The sequence below is a fragment of the Paracoccidioides lutzii genome (genome assembly GCF_000150705.2).
Source record: "Paracoccidioides lutzii Pb01 unplaced genomic scaffold supercont2.10, whole genome shotgun sequence".
In the NCBI taxonomy this organism is placed as follows: Eukaryota; Fungi; Ascomycota; class Eurotiomycetes; order Onygenales; family Ajellomycetaceae; genus Paracoccidioides; species Paracoccidioides lutzii.
This window is the reverse complement of record NW_015440956.1, coordinates 928,532-945,963: the sequence shown is the minus strand read 5'-3', so window position 1 is coordinate 945,963 and position 17,432 is coordinate 928,532. Positions and strand designations below refer to the sequence as shown.

At 45.7% G+C, this 17,432-nt stretch overlaps 5 protein-coding genes across 5 annotated transcripts; 2 read left to right on the top strand and 3 right to left on the bottom strand.

Annotated features, from left to right (window-relative positions):
* Positions 1 to 1,389: 1,389 nt before the first annotated feature.
* On the top strand, positions 1,390 to 2,853 carry PAAG_04315 (hypothetical protein; the record flags this gene model as incomplete). The annotated part of the gene is made up of 4 exons (XM_015845238.1): positions 1,390 to 1,584; positions 1,647 to 1,851; positions 1,942 to 2,354; positions 2,410 to 2,853. The coding sequence occupies 4 exons, from the start codon at positions 1,390 to 1,392 to the stop codon at positions 2,851 to 2,853; spliced, it is 1,257 nt and encodes a 418-aa protein (XP_015699464.1).
* A 2,709-nt stretch (positions 2,854 to 5,562) lies between these two features.
* On the bottom strand, positions 5,563 to 5,986 carry PAAG_04314 (hypothetical protein; the record flags this gene model as incomplete). Its single annotated transcript, XM_015845237.1, has 2 exons — positions 5,563 to 5,717; positions 5,800 to 5,986. 2 exons carry the CDS (start codon positions 5,984 to 5,986, stop codon positions 5,563 to 5,565), a joined length of 342 nt encoding a protein of 113 aa, XP_015699463.1.
* Positions 5,987 to 7,103: 1,117 nt separating this feature from the next.
* Positions 7,104 to 9,138, top strand: PAAG_04313 (fatty acid transporter protein; the record flags this gene model as incomplete). Its single annotated transcript, XM_015845236.1, has 3 exons — positions 7,104 to 7,110; positions 7,184 to 7,831; positions 7,904 to 9,138. The coding sequence occupies 3 exons, from the start codon at positions 7,104 to 7,106 to the stop codon at positions 9,136 to 9,138; spliced, it is 1,890 nt and encodes a 629-aa protein (XP_015699462.1).
* A 1,014-nt stretch (positions 9,139 to 10,152) lies between these two features.
* On the bottom strand, positions 10,153 to 10,568 carry PAAG_04312 (dipeptidase; the record flags this gene model as incomplete). Its single annotated transcript, XM_015845235.1, has 2 exons — positions 10,153 to 10,260; positions 10,299 to 10,568. The coding sequence occupies 2 exons, from the start codon at positions 10,566 to 10,568 to the stop codon at positions 10,153 to 10,155; spliced, it is 378 nt and encodes a 125-aa protein (XP_015699461.1).
* Positions 10,569 to 12,701: 2,133 nt separating this feature from the next.
* On the bottom strand, positions 12,702 to 16,525 carry PAAG_04310 (hypothetical protein; the record flags this gene model as incomplete). Its single annotated transcript, XM_002793992.2, has 2 exons — positions 12,702 to 16,055; positions 16,136 to 16,525. 2 exons carry the CDS (start codon positions 16,523 to 16,525, stop codon positions 12,702 to 12,704), a joined length of 3,744 nt encoding a protein of 1,247 aa, XP_002794038.2.
* Positions 16,526 to 17,432: the final 907 nt, after the last annotated feature.

Sequence of the window (17,432 nt, the reverse complement as noted above, 5' to 3'; positions counted from 1 at the left end):
AAAAGAGACCGGCGTGCACTCTTGTATTTCTAAAAATCAACGCTATCTCGGGTAGGAGAAAAAGCATGTCGTAAGGAAACAAGATTGGCTTGCCACGTTAGTTTCACCTGATTGTGGATTCAAGAGAAATGCCCCAAAACGGGTAGCGGAATCAGTCGTGAAGGGAATTCCCGAGTGCTGAATTCGGCTCAACAACCCGGTTAGATGAGAAGTAAGGTTAGTTATAAAATAAGTCACTAGAAGTCAACGCGATTTGGCCCGTTTGTAATGGGCTCTGTAGATCGGGGTGTCCTGGGTATCCTCTTTGTTGATATGTTAACGATAGCAGCCTATTTTACTGTCTTGGAAGGTTTAGCTACGTACTCAGTAGATATTCCTTGAACTGAGACTGCAATAGCAACAACAACAGTGACCGTAAACAATTCAAAAGCTCGTTGGATGAAGTCAGAATGTTTCCGAAGCTTGTCAAATTATGCTGCAGCACTAACTTGGCTTACAAAATAACCCACCCCACCCCCCGCCCTGCTTTTGCTAGATAATACGATAGATAGAAAATGGAACACCCTATGGGACATATCATGGCTCAAACAGTTGGGCCTGGTGATTCATTATTTGGAGTCTAGACAGGATAGGCAAGTCGTACTTAACAAACCGCGCTCCTAAGCCGGAGAACCCGCAGGTTTTTGGTACCATGCAATTATTAGCAACGGGAGGGATATCTGGGGCGAAGCTCCAGTTGCATGAACAAGGCACAGATGATGAGATCAATTTCAGCCTTTCCCACCCTTCGGGACCTAAACACTAGGGCAAATTGAAATCGGTTTCAAAAACTTCGTAAACTAGTTGGCGTTCCGAACGAAGACGCGAATTTCCAGGAAGAAGGTTGATAACACCCTTCGGAGGAGGAAGATGTGACGGTCAAATCATTCCGCAGTTCTAAAACCGTTAACGAACAAAAACATGATCGATGTATATACATTATAGCCATGAATGTACTGTACCTTGTATGAAATAGGTTAACCGATATTGATAAATGCAATGGGGCCCGACGTATTAATGCAGAATTAAACTGCCAGACAGCGCTACAACCTCTTTACGGGCTAAACGTGAAATAGATCATCCGGGCTAAACTTGGGTGCTAATTCTGAACTAGAAGTTAGAAAAGTCGAAATTCCAGAATTAGACATAAACAAAGTTTTTATAATGCAAGCAGCGGGAGAAGGTTAGGAGCGTCAGTTGGGCCTCTCAGGTGATTCGGGCTGATGCTTGGAGCAAAAATTTCAATATATAAACAGCCAACATTACCCTGGAGGATAGGAAAGGAAAATTCAGCTTCGTCGAAAAATTCCAGAATTTGTTCCGTGTACGCATGTTAAAAAGGTCACCAAAATGAATGATTCGCAGTTGTCGGCCCGAGGTTCATCCAATGTCGCGTCGATCACACCTTCAATAGGAAAAAAAATAATCGACGGCAGCGGTCCTGACCCTTCCGACATCGACCTCTCCGCGGATGAAAATTGCCTTCTTCGAGAGGAGCTAGCCAATATCTGTAAAGCAGCAGTTAATGATGGATTGCACTCCCAGGTAAGCGTTCTGTTATAACTGACTAAGGTGAGGAGGAGGTTTGCTAATTATCAAAATATCAGCACTTTTCCCGCTCACAAGGCTTTGCCGGAGAACCCACACTTCTGAAAAGCCTGGCTCAGTTGTTTAACAACTATTTTAATCCATACGAACCTGTTAGGCCTCATCATATAGTCACAGCTCCAGGGGCAAAAAGTTGCCTTGATGCGTTGCTATATAACATTTGCGACCCTGAAGACGGTGTGTTAGTGCCAGGACCATACTGGAGTGAGTTTCCCCCATCAAGCCCCAAGCTTAATATCAGATCGTCGTATATATTATGATGGTCGGGGGGCTAACATCGCAGTACTTGGATAGACGGCGATGAGGCGAAATTCCGAGCTCGTTCATCTGTCCGACCGGTTCTTGTCAACGCGGGGAAATTCGCAAACAATTTCACAATGCAACTGATACCCGCATTAGAGGATGCGATGGATAAAGCCACATGCAAAATAAAAGCACTCATGATAACAAATCCACATAACCTTTTCGGGCAATGCTACCCACTGGAGGTCTTGGAAGCCTGTTTAATATTTTGCCAGCAGCGGGGATTACACTTCATATCTGATGAAGGGTACGGGATGACCTCATTTTCCATTGCGGATAATTTTGATCCCGAGCCATTCATCTCAGCCTTGGCTTTGGATACTGAATTATTACAGTGCGACCGGTCTCGCATCCACACTATATGGAGTATCAGCAAAGATTTTGGCGCGAGTGGGTTTCGAGTGGTATGTGACCAGTCACCAGCAACGTCTCTGAATATAGTTGCTAATGCTAGAATAGGGTTGTATAGTAACACAAGATAATAGAGATCTTAGCGTTGGACTGGCAGTTGCATCCAATGCTCAGGTGTCATCGTTATCCGCAATATTTACAACGACACTCCTTTCCTCACCCAAACTACCCTTTTTGGTCGCATTGAACTCAGCTCGGTTGGCAGAATCATATATCCTCATCACCTCATTTTTCATCCGCCACCACATTGAATACATCCCGATAAATGCAGGATTAAACATACTTGCAAGACTGGCTCCAAGAGCAAAAACGTGGGAGGATGAATCAGAAATGATTTCTCGGCTGAAAAACGCAGGGGTGTTGGTTCGAGGTGGTGGAAGTTATCACGGCACAGATATGGAAAAAGGATGGGTACGAATATCCTTTGCTCTCGAGGAGGAACGGCTTCAAGAATGTCTCCGCAGAATCAAAGTGGCACTTCATTTAGAGTAGTGAGGTGAGGGTGATTAGAATGACCAGCATGATCCTACGTAAAGATCTTTCTCTTTTCTCGCCACGATCCAATTTACACATACCGTACGATCGTCCCTCTGCATTTTGCTTGTATGGACTTCATTGAGTGAAAGTCCACTGGGTGGTGTTTTGGTCTAGAAATTGGGTGGGGACGTCTTTTTCCTCCCGCCCTCAAGCTTCGCAAACAAACATATCTATCGTCGAGAATCCGGATAAGGAGTATTTGTGGGGACCAACTAAATTGATTAGCAGCAGGCACCTTTGGTAGCTGGGATTCATGTATTTGAGGAACAATATACATGTATCATTAAATTGCTCAAAATACAAGTTCTCCAGGACATAAATTCTTGTCCCTCCCTTTAAAGTTAAAGTAGAAGTGCTCATAATTTTGATACGCGATATTGACTTTGTCGACACTCATCAACCTCCCTTTACTTATCTGAGGTATGAAGACAACTCAAGAAGCATCTTCCTGTGTCGAATACGGCAGCTCGGACGGATAGGCATTGACCCCGACATTCCCCACGGTTGAAAGGCAAGGCAGCTTCATATGGGGCTCTAATATGGCAAAGTCCAGTCGATTGGATACCGATACAGTGAGGACCGAAACCTCTCACCATCCCTGTTGCTTGAGTGGTCATCATGAAAGTGTTCATTTGAAATATCTTGTCCTATATTAAGGATCCGATATTAAGTAGGTTGTGAGGTTTCCTGGAGGGCGAGTTTGGGTTGGTTCCATTCAAGGTTAGTTAACTATGACTAAGCGATTAACGTTAACAATAGTTAACTAGTTAACTAGTTAGTTATCAATTCTGGTCTATTTTGGTCATCTTTTCTCCCTACACTTCTTTTCAGTTTATCAGTAACAGTTAATTCCTTTACCAGCTCAGGAGGTGGTATGTATCAGATATTCATGAGCTTGAAACTGAATGTCTTGAGTGGCCGCAGTCGTGTTACCAGTTCTTCCTCTGGTCACTCTCCGGGATAATCTGTTGAAATGTCATGATGACACACACCTGTTACATCTCACCAATTGGAAGCCTCAGTGGAAGATCCTCAACCTCCTGCTTCTACTCTGAACGATGAGGCGAAGAATTCATAGTTTACACAGTTGATTGTATCTTATATCTCTTGGAATAGTGGGAGTTCTCACCAATTCCAGAGAGCAGGAATAATATTCGCGGTTGCCCTTGGCTGAACAATCAACAATTGCTTTTCCTATGAACATTCCACAAGTTTTGGGATTTCCTCAGCCCTACAGACTACGGAAGCCACTTGCTGTCATTCGAATGACCTCATACCCATGTGGTCTAAGTTGAATGTATGACAATAGCTTCGGGTTGCTGTATTGTGATATCTCTTGCAGTTATGCTGTACGCCTATAAGATTTCCAAAATTCGATCTGGAGTTTGAGCCTTTTCTAGACATATGTTTAGAGATGCTGCTGCGGATTACGAGCATGATATCTCTCTGTTTTTTTCAATTTTCCCATATGCCCAAAGATCAGTTTAGTCAGTCGATTGCAATTTTGTCCCCACATGGTTTTCAACATGCGGACCCCTCTCATGTTTGTGAAATTTTATGGATCTGTGGCGAACCAGGGGCTCTAATCCGGTGCTATATGAACTTCCAAGAATTACTTCCTGTCCCTGTCATATGGGTCAATGCTTAGGATTTTTTCAGCAGACTATTTGGTCGACCCTGTTATGAACTATATTTATCTATGAATTTTCCCTGGATCATTCGTCCATGGACTTACCTGATATGCAGAGAATGTTTGAGCGTCATTCACCGGACATTGACATGCCCATGAGGGTGCGAATTCGCCATAGGTCAAACATCCTTTTCGGTGCACATAATTTTGGCGATGGTCAATGAATATGTCGCATACGAGACGCCGTACTATCCTCGTCAACAACAGATGGGTGACAATGAACTAGACAATCAAACAGGACTTTTGCTTAAGTCATTACGATATACTGCATTAGATGCTCTGGTGGTTAATAGGCAGGAGCTCGTCACGGGAAAGGCCCGGGGTGACACAGCTAGGAATCCCTCTCCAAGGGTTTGGTGACTCGTGATACTTTAGAAAACTGACACACTTGGTTTCGACTCGCATATACGGATGCTGGGCTGCCCATGAAGATGGAAAGTTCCCTTCGAATATCGTCTGCGGCAAGCTAAACTTCCCAGGAATCAACCAAAACACATATGGAAATACAAATTTTCATCCTATGAACTGGTAAGCATAAACCTAATTTATGTTGTTTCCTTGATTGACGTCGCCATTCCTTGCCGCTAAACGGTTGGAACATTCTATTTATATTTTGACTCTCATTTGTCTGGATACTCTTGAAACAAAATCAGTGAGATCCTACCTCAGAGTAGCAAATAAATTACTTCCATGCATCCTTTCTTCTAAAATCCTCATATTGCCTCTCAGTATAAAACCTTTTGTCAAACCTTTTTTTCAAACACCTGAGACAAGTCGAGCTCCTTCAGTGTTTTAACAACAGAATCTCTGGTCGCCACATTCTCAATCGCAGCGGTATATTTCGGATAACCTTTTTCCATGTCGATTCCAACAAATCTGCTCCACCGATAAAAACAAGCATATACAAATCCACAGCCGTAAACGAATCTCCAACCGAGTATAGCCCTTTTAACTTGCTTTCAAGAAGCGCAAAGTCATCTTGTACCCTCTTCATCTTGTACCCTCTGCGTCGCGCTCATTTTAATTCCATCTACCCCGTCAAGATCATCGGTAAAGCGGGCAGGTCCGAAAAGCATTCCAAATAACCCAGCGTTCAGCTGGGAAGTGAGCCAATTCATCCACTCGTATGCTTTGACAATTTCCATGGGTGTTTTTCCCAACACATTTCGTTCAGGAGAGAGATGGGAAGACATGGTTATAATAGCGGATACCTCCGTTATGATTTCGCGGTCGACATAGAGGACGGGGGCAAGGAGCTTGGGATTGATCGAGCCAAAGGCTTCGCGGGACAAAATCCGTTATTTGGATGGTTTCTGCCTCCAAGCCCAGTTCGCGAAGGAGGATGTGTGGGGCTAGAGAACATGAAGACGGCGAGTACCAGAACTTGGGATTGGTCATGATGGAGGACTGAGGGTAAATATTGGGTTCGTAAAGGTGGACGTGATGTGAGTAGAATTGTACTGGTTTACAGCTTCCAACTGAAACAGATGGAGAGGTGATGCATTTATATAAACCCCATCATTGACTCATTTGGATTTCTCAAACCCTGCTCCCTATACTAGATAATTCTGCAGCAGCAGGCAGACATAAACTTCACAATTCTCAACTCTTTGGAATCAAATCAAGTTGGATTTGTCAGCTAGGGACTTCCATATTAATAATTGATTAACACTCAGAGCACAGTTGTGTTTTCTGTTTTCTCTTGCATTTTAATGAATTTAAGTGGAAGACTGTGTTTATTTTTGAGGCCACAGTATCAAAGCTGTGTAAGTAGTGAGTCCTGGATAAGATGACAACAGAGCAAATGGAATATGAGCACCACAGTTCAAGGTTAGTTTGAGGATAGTTTTGTCTCAATTGAAGGAAGTCAGTTGTTTAATCTTCTCATTCTCAACTTTCTTGGATTTTACCCCACTAAAGTTAGTTACCCAGACACTAGAATGAATTGCTCCGCACGCTCAATTCCAGGATGAACGGGGAAACCAATGCGGGGGACGAGAATCCGGGAAACATTGGAGATCGGTTATACTCTGTTTTTGTGTTTCTCCCTTTGTGTCGCTAGGGTTTCTTTCTATAGCGCTTGACAAGGCTGATCGTTGGAAGTTTTTGCCTCGGTTAAAATGGCTATGTGGTCGGAGACCTAGATAGTTACGTTCGCAGAGCGAAGCTTAGCAGCTTTCATTGGGGAAGCGCTGCACCGTTTAGCAAATGGTGATTGTAGTATCAATTGCCAGACCGAGGTGCGGCGAAACGTACTCCATATAGACTGGGAAGGTAGCCGGTGAATTGTTTGAAGCGGGAATGCAACATATCTATCTTGGTTTGGCAAGGCCGAAGCGGCTTATAGCCATCCAACAAGCTTCCGGAGAAAGTAGAAGAACACGTTTGGATCCAGCTGGGTAATGGGTATTTATATCTTTTCTTCCAATTTGGATTTCTGAGTATTGCTTCTTTGAAATTTTCTGTTTCTCCGTCTTCAGCACCAGTGCCGAAACCCACATCTAGATTTCGCATCATGTCACGTAAGCTAACTGCGAAAGCGGCCCTCCCCATATCCCATTCCCACTCTGTGCTAATATCATATTTTCAACCTAGTCACACTCGCCGCATCAGTGGCCGGTACGCTGGCGGCAGCTGCTTATCTGGACGCTAAACATCTAATCCGCCATGACCTCGCCCGCGGATCGGCTGCTGTCACAGCACAGGATGCTATCCAAGCTGCCACAGAGCGGTGGCAACAGGACAAAACTCTCATGTACCATCTCCTGGAGGATCATGCGCATGGAGCGAACAGTGATAATGTGTTTCTTATATTTGAGGGCCGCTCATGGACCTTCAAACAGTTTCTTGAGGACGTTCATCGGGTCGGGAACTGGCTAATGAACGATCTGGGCATAGAACGGGGCGAGTTAGTTGCACTGGACGGCGGGAACTCACCTGAATATCTCATGTTGTGGTACGGACTGGAGTCTATAGCTGCGTGTCCGTCGTTCATCAATTGTAACCTTACGGCAGCACCACTGGTGCATTGCGTAAAGTTGTGTGAGGCGAGGTTCTTGCTGGCGGATCGAGGGACAGAGGATTTGGTAAAACCTTGCGAGGAGGAGCTTAGCCAGGCAAATGCACAGACGATATATTATGACACGGAATTTATTTCCTCACTCAAAGATACAACACCTATCCCACAGGAAAGGCGAGCAGGGATTCAAATGGATGATCTAGCGTTGTTGATATATACATCCGGTATGAACCTGACACGGATGGCCTCCATAGAAATTCTTTTTGTAGGATTGCTAAACTTTCCTTGATGCTTAGGAACGACCGGTTTACCCAAGGCCACAAAATTTTTTCGAAAGAAGGAACTAATCACTGCTCGATCAGTTAGCAAATACCTAAATCTCAAGCCAGGAACGAAAATGTATACGTGTCTACCGCTCTATCACGGCACAGCACACGGACTTTGTCTCAACCCATCACTGTATGCTGGATCAACCGTGGTTCTCGGTCGCAAGTTTAGCCACAAGACTTTCTGGCCCGAAGTTTGCGAGTCGAAGGCCGATATTGTACAGTATGTTGGAGAGCTGTGCCGGTATCTGATAAACGCACCTCCATCTCCGCTGGACAGGAAGCATAATGCAACAATGGCCTGGGGGAATGGCATGCGCCCGGATGTTTGGGAAGTTTTCCGTCAGCGCTTTGGCATCGAAACGATCAACGAACTATATGCAGCCAGTGACGGGATATCGTCAACCTTCAATGCCAACAGAGGAGATTTAGGGCGCGGTGCGATTGGAGTGCGGGGCTTGCTCTGGCATTGGATGAATGGAGATAATGAAAAGCGGGTGAAAATAGACGTTGTAACGGGGGAAATCCAGCTAGATAAGAAAGGGCTCCCAATTATATGCAAAGCCGGCGAGGAGGGCGAGGCCCTCTTCAGAATGGACCCCGCAGCACCCAATGCAGTGTTTGCGGGATACTTCAAAGACGATGCAGCGACCGAGAAGCGGAGAATACGAGATGTGTTTCGAAAGGGAGACATGTGGTTTAGGTCAGGGGATATGATGCGCTTAGACCCGAACGGTTGCCTCTACTTCGTCGACCGTCTAGGTGATACGTTCCGGTGGAAGAGCGAAAACGTGAGCACAAACGAAGTCAGCGATGTCCTGGGGAAATTCGATCAGATTGCTGAAGTGAACGTCTATGGTGTTGAGGTTCCCCATGCAGACGGGAGAGCTGGATGCGCAGCCATCGTGTTGGCGGAGGGCGTGACGCTTGGTTCGTTCGACATTGCTAGACTAGCCAAGTACGTAACTGGAGTGTTGCCTCGATATGCTGTGCCGATTTTCCTGCGTGTTGTGTCTAGCCTTGAGACGACGGGGACGATGAAGCTACAGAAGGTAAAGTTGAGATCAGAGGGAGTTAACCTGGACAAGATAAAGGAGAACGGCACGGGCGGCAGTTTTTACTGGCTCCCAGCTGGTGAGGAAAGGTATCTCCCCTTCGAGATAGACCAGTGGGAGACATTGAAGGCCGGAGAGGTTAAGCTCTAGATTTGCAGTCTGAAGCTGTCGTGTTCATACATTGCGTTTTGCTTTATGTTAGATGTTAGACTGCGGGGCTCTCCAAATGTGAAGTATGCCCAATATGGAAACCAACAGAGTCAGGGACTGTGGCAGATGAATGGAACAATAGTAGAATAGCCAGAAAGAAGTCCTATGAATGGAAAAATATACCTGCCCGCTCGAGACTCTGGATGAAAAGATTGTGACTTAGAACAAGATGTTCCACGATCAACTTGTATCAGTCAATCCAAATCGAAATATTTTAAAGGCCAGTTGATATAGAGGGACCACAGAGACTTAGATGACTCGCAACCGGAAATAAAAGAGAAAGAAAACAAAATCGAACAGGGAAGCAAAATGAAGTAGAAGGATGAGAAGAGACCCAATCATTCCTTTCACTTGGTGTCCACGGTTAAAAAGGGGATCTCGTATCAGAAAGAATACCCCATTCTCCGCAACCCAGCGCGGAGAACGTGAAAAGTTCAGTGAGAATCTTGCTAAGACATCTCCTTAAACCGATCTTGCAGAGGACAAACATCTCTCAGCAGCTCCGTTTCATCCTCTCCTCTACCGCCTTCAGCACTGTTGGTAGGTTCGCGCCAGCCAGCCCTACCAAATCCTTCTCAGACACCCCACGTCATAGCAGTTCAGCGATGAGACCTGGCTACTTTGAAATATCCTCCGAACCTTCTACAGAATTAGGCATCCGATCAAAGTCCGCACCAAGCCCTATGTGTTCATACCGATCAAATTCCCCACATGTTGAACATGATCTGTCATATCCGACAACGACGCATCATGCCTACCATCACATTTTGTATACGCGGGGAAAGAAGTAACGGTGATCGCCCCTCCGTTGCGCTTCAGCTGCAGGAAAATTATCCGGCGCATTCTGCGGATGCACACACAGCGCATATACAGACGAGTGAGAGAATATCACTAGCGCGGGAGAAATCAGCAGCGCATCTCGCATTGGGTCATTGCTCACATGCGCCAGGTCAACTATCTCATGCCTAGTCCGTTCATTTTCACACGGACAATGGCCTGACCCGCTGGCGAAAGGTCGTTATTAACTGGATACTTTGGAGGTTGCGCTGTCGGCATAACTATCTGTTATGACAGCTGTGGGTAAGGGTTACGTAGCGCACCGCTAGATCGTAATGCATGTGTAGGATACTGGCGCTGTTACCGATTTGATGCATACCGTCAACGTCGATGAGACTCGATATGGCGAAGTTAGCCCAGACATCGTCGGGGGAGGAGAGCTTTAGGAGTTGGGGGCATTGTTTTGCAATACGGTGGACCAGGTCTATTTGCTGGTATTTGCTGGAAAGTGTCCGTTGACGACTCCTTGGTGGACTTAATCTGAGAAATTGCCGGAGACTTTGGGGACTGCGACATAGGTTAGCGGAATACATAACTCAATCGTTTGTTACATGCATTGCTAACCAGCCGACATATGCACTCTAGAACTGGTCTCGTAGCCCGCCTTTTCCCAGGCGCAGGGAATCCACCTGTCCTGGGAGAGTTACCTCATCTGAGAAAAATTTCTGATACATAACTATCATTTTTATTTTATTTTACTCAAGTTATTTATTTACTTATTTATTTATTTATTTTTTAAAAAAAGGACCGTATTGAAAAAGGAAAATCGTTGTGTCCACCTGTTCATAGGATCATTAATTTTGCCTGTTGTTCTAATGGAGTATATCCATGCCCACCTTCTCTCCGGAGAATTTATGAGAATTCATGGGGAATACATACCTATTAAAGGCGCAGTTCGTAGGATCCTATCTACAGGAGAGGCGGATGAATTCCCACAACGAAAATATGCTCCGTGGCGGAGGTAATAACGCGAATAGTGCGAGCCATTCTAAAGGTGCACGTCGCAACAACTGCCCGGATGATCGAGTTTTCGGGGATGGCATGCCCATTAATCTTTGAACCTATAGAATGTCGTTGTCGGGTGGCGTCTTCAGTTTATGCATCTTGAGAGACTCTATTTCTGGGTGATGCGATTGCAAGATTGGAGGAGCCGTTTGTTAACGATGCATCTTGGAAGCATGTTGCTATTTCTTAGCAAGCAACTACGGAGTTGTTAGTTACACTGACATCTCTGAAATGGAGGAATTGTTAGTTGCCACGCCTCGCACACAAATTTGGACCTGGATATTGAAAACACTTTGGAAAGATACAAACATGGAAGAGATTGCACATGAGGAATGATTATTTCAATACAACACCGTATTTATACACAATGAAGATAACTTTCAAATAGGGTCTACGGAGTGCTCTATATCAATTACCAGGAGCCAATCCCATGTCCAATCTGCAAGTAAGCGGCTTAATTTCCATGCTCCAAAAGCATCTGGGATTTCCAGATGAGGAGCTTTCTTCATAACCGTATGTAGCCTTAACAGGAACGATGTAAACGGACAAGCAGCACTGTTCATGAGCAACAAGAGATTAGCCTCGACGTAATCGAAAGAATCACGTCCCTTCCTTCCATCAACCGGAGATTTAATCATTATTACATCTCCAACGAATCAAGTCAGACTTTGCCGTGTTGCCTCAAGCTCTACCGGCGGCTCGGAAGCACAATGCCTGATAAAACACAGAATGTGGCCCGAATGTAGCTGTGCGCGGTTGAGCACCTCGGATTACCAGAGCTGTCAAGTATCTTCATTCCTGTATCTGCACGGAAACCGCTCCCCGGGTGATTCATGGAAGAATGAGGGAAAATGAATATATATTCAGAGGACTCACTATCAGGAAATTTGAACCTCTCGCAATGGTGATGGACCAGCTTGTGGATGAGGTAGATTTGGTTCAACACTCCATCATTTCGGCGCAGGAATCAATCCGTTGATCCACCGACCAATCCCGTAAAAATGGAAATGAAAGAAACAAAGCCCAACAAGTTACGAAATATTGTCCCATCTATCAGGTCATCACCATATCATGGCAACTCCTTGCGGGGCCCTCGTGATGATGGTTTTAGAAGTGGGCGGTTATATCGATCTTGACACACTCATCGGAATCGCCAGAGCAGTAGAAAAGAACCTTGTGGGAGGGTTATAGGAGTTGCAAACTGGTGATGATTTGAGTTGGTGGTCTTGCTGTTGGGAAAAGAAAAAAGATAGAAAAAATTTTTAGGGTTTTGAAGAACCCAAAGTGGAGTAGCCGCTTTAGGGTTAGGGGAGAGTGAGGTACATGGTCATGTGACTTTATGGCATAAGGATTGAAACGCGGCATCAATAAGAGGGACTCTATGATAGGAAAGGAGATTATAGAAAATACAATTTTAAAAAGATATTTCTGGAAGTATACAATGGTCCATTTTATATTCCAGCAGGTAGTTATCCAGCGTACACCAGTTACAGATCCAATATAATGGCATCCCACTTATAATGCAAACGACAGGAAAAGTCTGTCAAGTTGTCCAAAAAAGAAAGGGGGGACTTGTCGCCGTCCATTCTGCGGAGTCCTAAGGATAGAAGGGAAAATTGAGTGACCAAAGAAAATACACATACACGGGAAGAACGCCATCATTACAAATTAGAATAAACAGTCCCATCCCTCAACTCATGAACAACCTCATCAGCCGGCGAACCAACCTCTGGATAGCGCGTACCGTCTCGTAATTCATGGATGGCAATCCGACGGTGCCTGGGTTTCTTCTGACGAGCAAATTTCTTGAATATGCTGCCCCTACTTCCACTGGGGCTACCGCTCCCCATGCTGGAGACAGAACTACCTGCGTCAGTGCTCCCACGTGCCGTTGTCAAATATTCATGCTTCACTGCCAGCTCCTCGCCCTCCACCAGAAACCACTCGCGAAGAGTAGAGACAAATCGTATCTCCTCTGCACCATACTCAACAGGCGACCCATTCATTTCCACGTCAGTATCGCTCCCTGCCGGGAAGACAGCCCACGAGCTAGCTGCCATGCTCAGGAGCATCATGCTATGATCTATGGTTTGAACTTTGAAATCGCGGAGCAGGATTACGTCTCCTTTCGCTACGGCGGGAAGGGGAGATTTGGTTCTTCGAAAGATTTGAGCGCATACAGTCATGCCGGCCATAGATGGATCGGTGAGATGCAATGTTGTATAGTATTCACGGGGGCCCTTAGTGGATTGGCCTATTTGTGAACAGGAGATAACTACAGATATTGTGTCTGTCATATTGTTGAAGTTATCAGCGAGGGTGGATAGTGGTGAGAAATAGGAAAGGCGGGTGCGGAGTCCGGTGGCATTGGTATTTGGCTGGAGAATAGTAGGTGACTCGGCAGAAGGAGTTTGAATTGTTACAGCCTCATTGGGTGTCTCTCCGTTGTTGGTAGGAAGGGGAGTGAGCAAAGATATCTCAAAAGTTTCACCCTTAGCGGGATCCCCAAAAATATTAAGTCGGTCGGGCGCCTGGCCATTCTTTCTACGCTCTTGCTCTTCCATATCGCGGAAAAGTTGGGATGCGACAAGATCATCATCCGTTAAGATGGTTTCCGATGGTGGAGGCGAAGGTTGGATTTCTGCACATTTCTGGGTTTCCACGGCCGTGAGAAGTCGACCTTTCGAATCTGTCGACTCCAAAATCTTGGGCTCATGCCAGCTATCTACATCAACTGCACCGTCGCGCGAAATCCCGGGCTCAACATAATTTTGAGACTCGGACTCCATTTCTGAACTTTTCCGTCCTCTGGATCGGTATAATTGAGGTTCAATGGCGACTTGATTAGGCGATTCGTGCCTTGACTCCCTTTCACTGCCAGACACCAACTCTGCCGAAAACGATGGGCTTGCGTCACTGTAGACATCTAGGTCTGCTGATTTTCGATGGAAGGTGTCTTCGTCCGCTCCATCGGCTGACACCGACTCCTTATCCATATGAAGCGCAGCTTCCGCCATTTCGCCCATCATAACTTGCTGCAAAGGCTCATTGAGTCTCGACGTAGGCTCAACATCAGCAAAAGAAGCAGCTTGCAATGATAAGTTTAACTCCTCTTCAACAAGAACACCGGTTTCTGGCCCATCAGCAGACATTTCAAGCTGGGATGTCCCATTCAACTTCACTGGGGGTCCAAAACTAGAAGTGGTAACGGTTTGAGGGTGCAAAACTGTCGTTTCACTGGTGCCTGGTGCTTGTGAAATATCAGAACCAAGAAATTCCTCATACGGTGGAGCCATAGGACTGTAAGAACCAGCCTCATCTTCCTCGTCGCTATCCAAAACGATTATTTCGGGTGGAGGACGGGGTGCAGAAAGATAAACGGCTCTCGGTGGAAGAGCGTCTTCCTCAGATTCAAACTCCGAGCTTTCATCCGATAGGCTTTCGGAGTCGTATTGCGACGAGGCTTCGGAAGCGATATGTTCCATGTCATCGTCAGAGTTCAGTTCCCTGTCCTCTTCCAGTTCCTTTTCATATTCCTCTTCCTCCAACCGTTCTTCCAGTTCTTCTTCCAACTCCTCCAATTCTTCTTCTAGATCTTCGTTCGGTATTCCTCCAGTCCACTCGTAGAATTCCTCCTGAGCTCCTACCATATCCTCCTTAGAGGATCTCGCGGGCACTTCATGCAGTGCACCTTCACTATTTATGTCGTTCTCCTTTTGGCTGTCAGCGTCGATGTCAGTCATCTCCTGGTCAGCCTCGTACACATGTTGGGGGAACTTTTGTGACGTTTGTGGAAGCGGATGCAGCCCCGCATGCTCCACCTCCGTCCCATCTATCTCTCTCTTCTCCTCAGTAGTAGGGGGGGCCATAACATGGGTCCGTGAGGTATCTCCATACAACTGTTCTTGTTCATAGTCTTCTTCAGCCCGGAACACATTTTTAGGAGGTCTATGTTTGTCAAGGTCTGCGCTAGTCGGAGACAACAAACTTTCACCGTTGTTGGTACGCTGTTCAGGCATATAGTGCCGGTCACAGGACTCATGTAGCAAATGATCACCGTTATACCCCACCCCATTGACAAACTTGTCAACAGTTGATTCAACAATTGGAGCTTGCCCAACTAGCTCAGCACCTGTGATATTTTCTGAGTAAAGCTGATTGGACAACGGGCTTCGGGAAGCTGGTAGACTGATATTTGGACCTGCTAGTGTCGTTTCAAGAGAAGAGACAATAGAAATTTCAGGCGATAAAATCGGACGTTGGCGTGGCGTGGAAACGTCTTCATGATTAAATAGTGGTCGTTCAAACGAGTCTGCAAAGGAACTGTAGGGAGTGACAGTTGGTTGCTGGGATTGACTAGCGTCCCAGTCTGAGGCGTGGGTGAATGTTGAGGACAGTGCATCCGTTTGGGAGTTATCAAAGATAGGATTGAAAGGGGCTGAAATCCTTGGGTCCTTGGGCGGAGGAACGGTGTGCATGCTTTCGGTTTGCACTGCTAATTTAGGTGGCTTCGAATCCCGCACAGTTTTGCCATCTTGAGCCTCACCATCCAGAAAAGTGGTCGCTTGGGAAAGGTGAATGGTGTCTGTTTGGGAGGGGAAGTCCTCCATTGTAATATCTTGCTGATCCTCTTCAAAATCATAGTCTTCATCCTCCAATGCATCTGTAGTAGCCGGTGGTGGACTAGGTGAAGTATCCACGAAAACCCATTCACTACTCGGCCTGCCAAACTTCGTCCGCTTCCTCCCCTTACCCCAGATATACCCGTCTTCTTCTGCAAGTGGGTCGCATGCTGAATTGGAAAGCGAGCCAAGAGATGCCCTAAGATTTTGCGAAAATGCAGGTGCAGACCAACTCCCTGTGGTTGATGGTCTGTCAGGCTCTCCATCGGTTAATAGTTTTGGCGTTGAAGGTGGGAGATTCTGAGTTTTTGGTAACTCTCCGTCAACGTGAAGGTTCTCGTTCCGCGGAACTTCAACCTCGACTGTTTTAAATAGCTTGGAATCACGGTATATCTATAAGTCATATTAGCCAACGTTGGATTGTTCATTATCCCCTGAAAAGTTAACTAGTCAAAAAAAAAAAAAATGAATACCTCGAGTAGAAGGCGGTTAGAAAATGCAAGATCCCAATCTATGCATTTCCCCGGAGAACCAATTTCCGCTTTGCACTCTAGCCATTTTGCACCATAAAGACTCAAAACCACAGTATCTCCAATACCTATATCAGATTTTGCAACTGCTTCTGCGCTCGCATCTCGAAAGCTGATCTTAACCTGTCCATTCTTGTCTCGAAGTCTGAAATCGGGCTCGGAGAGGATAAAGCTAAATTGTTTTCTAAGGGAGGAATATGGCCACAGCAATATGACAACTGCGCGGATATGTCGTTCCCTAAGGTTCTCAAGAGATGGTGAAAGCTGTGCAAGTGGGGTTGGAATAGGAGACGCCAGGGTCGCCTCCCCGTCTGCTGGTATGGGAAGCTCCATGACGTGTCCCACAACCACTATAGCAGTGTTATCGCGGAGTAGTCATCATGCCATCAACCATAGCCAAAGAGAAACCAAATATATAAGTTTTAGAAAAGATGTTTAGATTCTCGTCTAGGTTCAAAGTCTTGAAGGGTGGGTTCCGGTTGTGAAAGTGGGTGTATGGTTAACAGGCAGACGTTGCCCCAGAGTCAGTGGTTGAAGCTCAAATTTGCCTATCGCAGACGTCTTCATCACGTGATGCTATCAACTTCTCTAGAATATCCATGGATTATCCTGGTGATTTTCCAACGTGTACTGTTAATTGCGATATATCACGAGTGCTATCTGAAGTTTTATTTAATTGACGTCATTAATTTTTAAGGAGACCCAGAGACTTTGTCCAGGTTCTTTTTCCTGCAGATGATCGCTTAACTTAACATAGACTTTTGAATTATTAACTGAACTACAACTCACTCCTCTTTCCCTCTCTCGCGTACTCACGCATATCTTCACACCCCTTCGCTTCGCCGCGTGAACCTCCATCAAAACCTCCACGGAAAACCAACCCCTAAACCCAGTCTACAACACTGCTTGAGTTACATCCTCAAACTCGTAGTTCTCCATGATAAGGGAGAAGGCGGAACGCGCGATTCATTCCATCATGCCCGTGGCCTTATACAATCAATATCCCGTTTTTCAAACGGCGAGGGCTGAGGTTTGTATGCGTCTGAGATCTGAAAGACCTATATAGATCTTGTTCTCAGGGATTGTTTCTCTAACTCGTCTGACTAAGCTTAAACCTCTGGTTCAACAAATTTTTTCATTGGTACTTTCTTCGATTCGCCCTCTAATGGATTGGCCAGATCTGCCCACTCGCTGCCTGCTATCTGAAACGTATCAAGGCAAAGCCCAACATTTGGCCTGT